The sequence below is a fragment of the Dermacentor silvarum genome, chromosome 2 (genome assembly GCF_013339745.2).
Source record: "Dermacentor silvarum isolate Dsil-2018 chromosome 2, BIME_Dsil_1.4, whole genome shotgun sequence".
Classification (NCBI taxonomy): domain Eukaryota; kingdom Metazoa; phylum Arthropoda; class Arachnida; order Ixodida; family Ixodidae; genus Dermacentor; species Dermacentor silvarum.
This window is the reverse complement of record NC_051155.1, coordinates 46,414,161-46,424,625: the sequence shown is the minus strand read 5'-3', so window position 1 is coordinate 46,424,625 and position 10,465 is coordinate 46,414,161. Positions and strand designations below refer to the sequence as shown.

The 10,465-nt window shown below is 46.6% G+C and overlaps 1 protein-coding gene across 3 annotated transcripts in view; it reads right to left on the bottom strand.

Moving 5' to 3' along the window:
* Window positions 1-10,465, bottom strand: part of LOC119439998 (uncharacterized) — an 82,949-nt gene that overhangs the window by 35,349 nt on the left and 37,135 nt on the right. Inside the window, exon 6 of one of the 3 annotated variants that reach the window (XM_049661309.1) lies at window positions 6,576-6,801. The exons of the other annotated variants lie outside the window; for them this stretch is intronic. Coding sequence (XP_049517266.1) covers window positions 6,677-6,801 — 125 coding nt within the window. The 3' untranslated portion in view covers window positions 6,576-6,676. Of the gene's footprint in view, window positions 1-6,575; window positions 6,802-10,465 lie in introns of those variants that run through there. 3 annotated transcript variants of the gene reach the window in all.

The following is a 10,465-nucleotide window of genomic DNA, read 5'->3' as shown; positions in this document are numbered from 1 at the left end:
TTGATGATGATGATGATGATGATGATGATTTATTTGGCTCCCCTTTGAAACGGGCGGCGACAAATAGTCACCTAGCCTGCTTGATTTAATCAGGTATACTATACATGTTCTTTATCTTGCATTTTTGTATACCTATCATTATTTTTCTTTTTCAAAAATTTACCTTGTACCGCTGCCTATGATTTTTAAGAGATCAGGTCGCATCCATCTTTTCCCTACTTTTTTCCACCAGTACTCTAATCGTCTCTTGCTGATCTCTACGGCTGATCTGTTTATGTTTCCTTCCACTTTAAACCCAAGCGCTTCTGGGAGTTGCACGTTACCTACGGTTCTCGCTGGGTGGATCCCGTCGCATTCCATTAGGATGTGCTGAGTGGTCTCTGGATCTTTACTGCAGCATACACATGTCTCATCTATTCCGAATATTTGTTCCGATATGTTTTCGTCCTTAGCAACCGGCTCGAGCCTCAAATAGCAAGGCACTACCTTTTGTGTTATCGTACAGATTTTCCCTTCTAATTTCTTTCTTCTCATTCTTGTAAATCTCCATTGTCCTTTTCGTTTCCATTCTTTGCATCCAATTCACGGTCTCTATTTCTCTCACTTTCTTTCTGATGACCCCTGGTTGTCTATTTACAGTTTCGATTATCCTGTACTTGGTTGCCAACTTCCTTGACCTCTTCCTCCATTCTGTGTCCACGCTTTTCATGTAGAGATACTTGTGCACTTTAGCCGCCCATTTATTTTCATCCATGTTCCTGAGCCTTTCTTCAAAACTAATTTTGCTTTGTGCTTCTCTGACTTCAAAAGAGGCCCAACCCATGTCTCCATGCACTGCCTCATTTGTCGTATTACCGTGTGCTCCCAAAGCCAACCGGCCTACTGATCTTTGGTTAACTTCCAAACCCGCCAATATATCCGATTTTAAGCATATAATGGCATTTGCGAATGTTAGCGCTGGCACCATTACTCCTTTCCAGATTCCACGCACCACCTCATACTTATTGTGGCCCCACAGTGCTCTGTGTTTCATTAATGCTGCATTCCGCTTCCCCTTTATTTTCAGATTATCTTGGTGGTTGCTTGAGTAATTCTTTCCTTCGTTTATGTGTACGCCGAGGTACTTATATTGCTTCACTATGGGTATTACTTGCTGTTGAATTGACACCACGAAGTTACTCGTGTGCTCATTAAAGATCATAATCCCTGATTTCTCTGTGCTAAACTTAAGGCCTAGATTTGTCGCTGCGTTCCCACAGATATTCGCAAGTATCTGTAAATCCTTTTTATTGTCCGCTAGTAGCACAATGTCGTCTGCGTACATCAGTCCAGGGATCTTCTGTTGCACCATTTGTCCATTACGCATGTAGGATAAATCAAAACCTAATTCGCTGTTTTCCAGTCGTCTTTCTATGCCCTTGACGTAAAGCGTGAACAACAATGGTGACAGAGGGCATCCTTGCTTCAATCCTTGGTGAATTCCCACCATTTCATTTCCTTTCGGCCTTCCCATGCCACTTGTACTTGGTTGTCTCGATATATCTCCCTCAGCAGCTCCACGAAATCGTCATCTATGCCTTCGTATTGAAGAATATCCCACAACAATTCCCTGTCTACGTTGTCATAAGCTCCTTTAATATCTAGAAATGCTATCCATAAAGGTCTTTTCTGAGCTATTGAAATCTCTATGCACTGAGTTAGTACAAACATATTGTCTTCTAAGCGTCTGCCTGGCCTGAACCCATTCTGTAGTTCCCCCAATACACCGTTTTCCTCCACCCACTTCGACAGTTCTAATTTTATGGCTTGCATTGCCATTCTATATATCACCGACGTTACTGTAACTGGCCTGTACGAGCTCGTCTTTTCCTTATCTCCTTTGCCTTTGTAGATAAGATTCATCTTGCTTTCACGCCATCCAACGGGAATATTCTTTGTTCTAATCACTTGCTCTATGGCATTAGTCAGCAGTGCCTTGCTTTTTGGACCGAGGTTTTTGATTAGCTGTATTGGGATTTCATCGGGTCCTGCTGCCGTGTTGTTAGGGACATTTTCTGCTGCCTTTTTCCAATAAAGCTTTCTATGCTGAATTTTGATCTCTCAGGCCTCTCTGTTGTTGCTGGATCTGTTGTCTGAACTACGCTTTTTCTCGTCCCGAAGTTATGCCTGATAACGTCTGTGATGTACCGCAGCGCATCATCGCCTTCATAGATGTTACCGTCTTCATCCCTTATAGCCGTTTGCGAGTTTCTAGTTGGAGCTCCGAGTGCTTTTATATGGTTCCAGAATCTTTTTGGGGCGCCTTTGTCTCTTTTGTGAATGTTATGCACCCAACGTTCACTTGCGCATTTAATTTTCTCTTGCACGAGCTCACTCGCAACCCTTTTCTTTTCTCGGTATGTATTCCATCTAAGGAGCACCTCTTCTTCTTGTAATCCCAACTTTTTGGCTTCTCGATGAACCCTAGATGCCTCTTTACGCTCTTCTATAGCTTGTTTAATTTCCTTGTTCCACCACTTACGTGGTTTCCTCTTTCCAATCCAACAATTGTATTGCCGTGTCCGCCTTATTTCATGCTGCATAACCTCCACCAGTTCCTTATATTCCCAGACTGCTGTAGGAAAAGCCTCAATTTTCTTCTCTATGTTGTTTGCGATCTCTGTTATTGCTCGTCATTCATTTTTAAAAACTCTGAGGCTATTGGTTCATGTTCTGAGCTGGTATCTCTCCCAAACTTTAATGCTAAACGTCTATGATCGCTTCCCAGGCTATTTTTTCCATTTTCGTCTATTATCATTTGGTCCAGTTGTTCGTAGACCATTTCTGAGACTAAGGCGTAGTCGATACATGACTGCCTGTTTCCGCATTGCCACGTTACCTGTCCATGACACTTATTCTCCCTGTTAACTACTATAAGGTTCTGTTCATCACACAAATCCAGCACTAGAGAGCCGTTGTAATCAGTATATCCGTCTAAATCGTCCATGTGCGCGTTCATATCTCCCACTAATATCACCTGGCCCGAGTTACTGAACTCATTAATATCGCTTCTAATGCAATCGACCAATTCCTTATTTTTTTCCCTGCTATCACTACCTGTCCACAGGTAAGCTACTCCCAGCCACGTCTTTTTACCTTGCCATGTACCACTAATCCATAAATGCTCTTTACATGTCTCGTTTACCCTTCGCCACTTCAGACCTCGCCTAATTAGTACGCCTACGCCTCCGCCTTTCCTTGACCCGGTCATTCTGTTGCACCCTTCCCATACAAAGTTGTCAATAACCGGCGGCTGCTCCAAATCTCGTAGATGCGTTTCGGTCAAGGCGTACACACTAATCGCTTCATCATTCAGTTGCGTTTGAATTTCCAGCCATTTTTCCTGCTTACGACCACCCTGCATGTTAATGTAGCAAATTTTACCTTCTCTATTCTTATCCTTTCTGCGTCTTTTCCTGACTCCTGGTCGCCTAATTCTGCCCTTTACTGGTGTTTCGCTATGTTCAATACCTAATCCTGCTTCCTGATTGCCTGGGGCCCGCCTAAAAAAGCTACAGCTCGTGCCGCGAATCGATTTCCGACCGGTGTTGCTACACTTTCACTAAAATGTATCCCGTCACGCACAAAAGCGCCTTCGCGGCCTGCTCGGTGCACTTCACGGTTGATGTCAATGACCGTAAAATTCATTGCTTTAGCTAGAGTCCAAATTTCCCTGTTTACTGCAAGAACTGCCCTTTCAATTTTATAACCCTGCCTTTCAACCTCTGGCACCGTGCACACCGCGATTTGTACTTCTTTTGAAACATTCCGCAGGTCGGTGACCCCTTTGGCTATTTGCTTTGTGATTCCTGCTGCTCGTCCGTTCAGTACGTCAATCACTCCGCCCATTATCACCACTAGGTGTCTCTCCTCCATTGTGTCCCACATGCGTTCCTTGGCCTTCGCGATCACCTCTCTAATCGGCTTTCCCGGAAGCGCGCTAACCTGGACTCGTTCGTCTGCCCCTACCCTCTCTGCTATCGCCGGTTCTACTTTACGCATGTTGGAATCCCCAACAAAGACAACTCGACGCTTTCCTTCCCCCTCACCGCCGAAAGCTGCCCCCGAAGTCACAATGCCCTCCCCTCCTTTCTTATTCTTGCCCTTGGCTTTGTTTTCTTCCCCGGCCGCGTCAGTGGTATCCCCTTCGTGACTATCACTGACGTTTGCGCCACTGCTTACCGGCGTGGCGGGTTCGGCTGTCTCTACACTCGCATCGGAGCCAGCTCCGTTCGCGGTGCTCGCCTCGATGCGTTCATCATTGCTTTGCAGAATGGTGGCGCTCAGCTGGATTTCTGCGTTAGCTAGCTTTTCTTCTGCCTCCTTCCTCTGCTTCTGCTCGATTTGAAGTTCCTTTTCTAGCTTTCCAACCCGCTTAGCTAACTTATCCTTGTCTTGCTCTAGGCGGTCTAGCCGCGACCCTAGCACACACATCCTACAGATAAAATCTGCACCATTCGCTTCGCGTGCTGATTTAAACCGCGTTTCTTCCAGCGCGTAGGAACGCTCGCACTCAGAACAACGCACGCGTGGGTTCCCCCTAGTACCAACCATCATCTCGTACTAACAAGGCGTAGATGTGGAAAAGAAAAAAAAAAAAATTCTTTACCTACTTTTATCTAAGCGAGAAGACCAAGAAAGTGAGAAAGCATTAAAATAATTTATAAAGATTGTTTGGCTAAGCTAACCCTCCTAAAAAAACCAAAAAGTGAAATATAAAATAACAAAACTTATCTCTTTGGCACGCTGCTCCTGCTGCGCTGAAATGGCACCTCGACTCGACACGTCCGCTCCCGTCGGCTTCACTCATGAGAAACCGACGCCAGCGCCGCCGCTCGGGCTATCGGGGAAGCTCATGTTTGCGACATTCGTGGAGCCGCCGCATCGCATAGCCCCCGCCGGAGAGTAAGCCCACTGCCCCCTTCTAGTACACTGTAGTGTGGCCGCCCTGCCGCTGCTGCGTTTTGCCGGCGGCGGCGCGCCGCGCGCGTTTTGCCGCTAGTGTGTACGTGCCAATAGTCTAACAATTTCTGTTAAACAGTTTTGGATTTATGTACTGCTCCACTTCAACTTCGCAACTGCAACATGCGCCCTAAATAACTAATTAGAAAGTTAATTAGTAAAAAAGGATTTGCTATATGGACGTTGCGAGTTCTGATTCAAGTAATTTAAGTCGCTTCCTTAACTACACTTGGGCACCCGCCGTGGTTGCTCAGTGGCTATGGTGTTGGGCTGCTGAGCACGAGGTCGCGGGATCGAATCCCGGCCACGGCGGCCGCATTTCGATGGGGCGAAATGAGAAAACACCCGTGTTCTTAGATTTAGGTGCACGTTAAAGAACCCCAGGTGGTCCAAATTTCCGGAGTCCCTCACTACGACGTGCTTCACAATCAGAACTGGTTTTGGCGCGTAAAACCCCATAATTTAATTTTTTAACTACACTTGGCCAGTCATTCACAAAACGCTTTACGCTAGAATTGTTCATAACAGCATATGCGAGCCAACCCTGATCAGTTGAAATGCTATAGCGAAGGCGGCCAGACAATGGCGAAGAGCACTTACGGTTGAAAAGCGCTGTGAAATTGGCCTCTGGGAAGAGGTGAAAAAAGAAAACACTCTAACGCACACGAATAAATATAGATTATCGGCAAAGCAAAAAAAAAGTAACACACGTGGTGTCAATCGCATGATAATTTTAGAGCGCAGCCCTTAGGCGCCCGTCACTGCGTTGAGCGTCGGCGTACCTCGGCGTCCTTCGGCATTGCCCCTCGGAGTGACCGAGCGAACGAGCACAGCGAAGGATGATAGAGCGAACGTGGAGCGCAACGGGGAATAAAAGACTACGAGAGCGAAGAGAGTGAGAGGAGGAAAGCGGAGAAGGAGGGTGCAGCGGAAGCATTATGCAGAAAAACACCCGTGTGTTTAGATTTAGGGGCACGTTAAAGAACCCCAGGTAGTCCAAATAATCCGGAGTCCCTCACTACGGCGTGCCTCACAATCAGATGGTGGTTTTGGCACGTAAAACCACACAATTTAATAAATTTAAGCATGAGGAGGAAAACGGAGAAGAGTATGGCGATAGGAGGATGAGGAAAGCGGAGTGCCCACGGCGATCAGACATAAGGCGAGCGCGGAATCAAGCGCTGGCGTGGACATCGGACCCACTGCGCATGCGCTACTTCGCCTGCGCCGCCACCGCTGCGCTCCGTGCGAGCCACGCGTTCCCGTGTTCACGCTCTCGTTCTGAACAACGAGTGACGCAACCGGTGGAAAGGCTTCGTCTGCCGCTGTTGCTGGACGAGTTGCCTGAGGAGAGGATCAGCACCGCCGCCAAGAGGACCCAGTCGTTATGAATCAAATTCTTTGTCCCAGTATATCGCGAATTCAAAACACCTAAACAGCTGCGCTCAAATTTCGCATTAGGACGCATCGTAATCGTCGGTCAATTTTTGTCACTGACAACGATACACGCTCCGGGCGTGCATCGGAAGGAGGCGATGCAGTGAAGACACCACTTTCAGAGGCCGTTCAAATTATTAAGACAACACATATGCGGTAAATAAGGGAAATTTATACGGCTAGTACACATTTAGTCGAGAACGCCAAAATCGTTTTATGTTAGATTAAAGCAGTCATGTCAGTCGTCCCTGCAAAGGTCTCTGCGGTGCTTTGGAACGCCAACGCCGCAAGTGTCAGCGAAGTGATTGATGCAGATCTGAGGCACCGAGTTCTTCAACTCTTTCCTGACCCAAAGGACACACTCTGAAAAAAAAAAAAAAACAATCACAAAGAGAAGTAAGAAGACTGTCGGGAGAGCATATTAAAAGAAATGCAATGACGACACATGCTTTGTTAATGCTGCATTTATAAATGTCTTGCGGTATTCGAAAATGGTAGGTAGTAATGTCTGCAGCACGCAACCAGTATTAAAACGTAACCGAATAGATCATCATCATCATCATCAGCCTATATTTATGTCCACTGCAGGACGAAGGCCTCTCCCTGCGATCTCCAATTACCCCTGTCTTGCGCTAGCGTATTCCAACTTGCGCCAGCGAATTTCCTGACCTCATCATCCCACCTGACTTTCTGCCGTCCTCGACTGCGCTTCCCTTCTCTTGGTATCCATTCTGTAACCCTAATGGTCCACCGGTTATCCATCCTACGCATTACATGGCCTGCCCAGCTCCATTTCTTCCGCTTAATGTCAACTAGAATATCGTCTACCCCCGTTTGTTCTCTGATCCACACCGCTCTCTTCCTGTCTCTTAACGTTACTCCTAAGATTTTTCGTTCCATTGCTCTTTGTGCGGTCCTTAACTTGTTCTCGAGCTTCTTTGTTAACCTCCAAGTTTCTGCCCCGTATGTTAGCACCGGTAGAATGCAATGATTGTACACTTTTCTTTTCAACGACAGTGGTAAGCTCCCAGTCAGGATTTGGCAATGCCTGCCGTATGCACTCCAACCTAATTTTATTCTTCTGTAAATTTCTTTCTCATGATCAGGGTCCCCTGTGAGTAATTGACCTAGATAAACATATTCATTTACAGATTCTAGAGGCTGACTGGCGATCCTGAATTCTTGTTCCCTTGCCAGGCTATTGAACATTATCTTTGTCTTCTGCATATTCATCTTCAACCCAATTCTTGCACTTTCTCGATGAAGGTCCTCAATCATTTGTTGTAATTCCTCTCCATTGTTGCTCAATAGGACAATGCCATCTGCAAACCGAAGGTTGCTGAGATATTCGCCATCGATCCTCACTCCCAATCCTTCCCAGTCTAAGAGCTTGAATACTTCTTCTAAGCATGCAGTGAATAGCATTGGAGAGATTGTGTCTCCTTGCCTGACCCCTTTCTTGATAGGTATCTTTCTACTTTTCTTGTGGAGAACCAAGGTAGCTGTGGAATCCTTGTAGATATTTGCCAAGATATTCACGTATGCCTCCTCCACTCCTTGATTACGCAATGCCTCTATGACTGCTGATATCTCTACTGAATCGAATGCCTTTTCATAATCTATGAAAGCCATATAGAGAGGTTGATTGTACTCCGCAGATTTCTCGATTACCTGATTGATGGCATGGATATGGTCCATCGTAGAATATCCCTTCCTGAAGCCAGCCTGTTCTCTTGGTTGACTGAAGTCAAGTGTTGTCCTGATTCTATTGGAAATTATCTTGGTGAATATTTTATACAATACTGAAAGCAAGCTAATGGGTCTGTAATTCTTCAATTCTTTAACGTCTCCCTTCTTATGGATAAGTATAATGTTGGCCGAATAGATATGCCTTATTAAATGTGTAAGCATTTCTATGCCTACCCACCGAGGAAACCAGTCCGTTCGAAGCCAGCGAATTGATATTCGTGCTGCCTCTCACTTCAACGGGAACTAAGCGGCGACAACACAGCGCATACGAAGCTATATCAGAACTTGGCACACTGTCGCCATCGCAGATTGCTTAAAGATAGGGCCCGCGCGGTCGCCGCTGGAGTACGGTTGATCACGATTCATAATGGTTTGACGCGCATGGATAAGGCGATAAAGAGCTATAGCGGCTTTTAATGTTCGTAACTTCATCAGCGCACCCGGTGCCACCACCTGCAGTACTTTGCTTGCGTCATCAATTAACCTTGCGCCGCCGTCCGCAGCAGTTCGTGTCGCCGCAGCGCTTTCGTTTATAATAGTCGGATCAAGTTTCGTAACACTGATAATGACACCGGCCTGCGTGGAGATGAGCAAGCGGCGCAATGCTTGCTCGTACTTAGATATCCCTCAGAGGAGTTTCTGCGTGAATTTTTCGGCTACTTCACCGTGGTTTGGCGCGTCAGCTCGGTCCGTTTCTCGCCGAGTAAATTGGGTCGATCCTGGAGGCAGTGTCATCTATTGTCGCCTGGGTCATGTGGTGGGCAGTGCTCCTACAGACTGTTGCAGGCTGCAATTTTACTTACGTTAGAACTGAGAGCAACGCTCGAGGGACTAAAATTGCTCTTCCGAATAATTTATAATGAATGATCCAATTGAGCGTTCAAGACATCGGAATAGTATGTATATATCGCCAGCATTCACTTGAAACGATGCCTTTAAATACTGCTGTTTCCCCAGGGTAATTCGAAAATGGAACATGCTTCCCGAATCAGTGGTAACATTTTCTTTAGTGAACTAATTTTTAACGCTGCTTGAATAATTTATTTATTCCGATGGTACAACTCTGTAAAACTGCAGTTTACTGTTCATTTTGTACAATTATTCACTGTGTGCTATCTTCTCATAGCTATGCTTATGACTAAAACATCGTTGTCTTTGTGAATTCTACTGCCTAATATGCGCAACAGGAGTGCACTACTTTGTCCATGCTGCTATGCTCATGCTTTGTTACATTAATTTGTGGTTTACATGAATGTGACGCATATTGACACGTATACATGTTTAGCTTTCACCGGTGGCCGCTTTCCACCGGCTAACAAATGTTAAACGCTATCGCTCGGCGCAGGACGCGCCTGTGTCGGAGGTTTCTAGAACCTTATCGATGCTTCTTTCCGTTGCCTGTTTTCACAGACGCTTATGTTATCTGATTGTGTGACCAACGCGAATTGTCTAGAACTTTCTGGAAGACATGCGGGCATCAGGGATTAATCTAGAACCTTCGATGACTCAGGTATAAAAAGCCGACGCGTTTCGCCGCTGATCAGATTTTTCGACGATCGCCGACTGTGTTCGCCGCTATCGTTGTGCTTTGAGTGTAGCTTGCTTTTGTGGGCACAGGTTCGCCCAATAAACAACCAGTTTCGTCATACAGTTTTGCGACTGTTTTCTTTACCGTCACTACTACGTGACATCTGGTGGAGGTGCTAGTGCGTTCATGCAGCGAACGCCCCCGCAAAGCCGCGACCCAAGCCCGAAACCGGAGGACGAGACCAACGTCGCCAAGGACCAGCGAGCTAGCCGTATAGGCAGCAAGGACTTGTGCCGGAGTTCGGACTTCTTCCCGAAAAGACCACTGCAATCAAAGCCAAGTCAACGACCAGAATGGCAGCACCAGCGTCCCCCATCCTGCTGCAGCAACCTCGGGATCCACCGACTTTTGGTGGATCATCGGCTGAAGACCCTGAAACCTGGCTGGAGACATATGAGAGGACCGCGACGTTCAACAAATGGAGCGACGACGACAAGCTGCGCCATGTTTATTTCTCGCTTGAAGACGGCGCCAGAACCTGGTTCGAGAATAGGGAGCGTGCACTAACAACTTGGGACCTCTTCCGAGCCGCATTCCTGGACACCTTCACGAGCGTCGTCCGTAAAGAAAGAGCTGCAGCCTTGTTGGAAAACCGTGTACAGCTCCCGAATGAGAGCATCGGTATGTACACTGAAGAAATGACTCGATTATTCCGGCACGCCGACCCCGCTATGCCAGAAGACAAGAAAG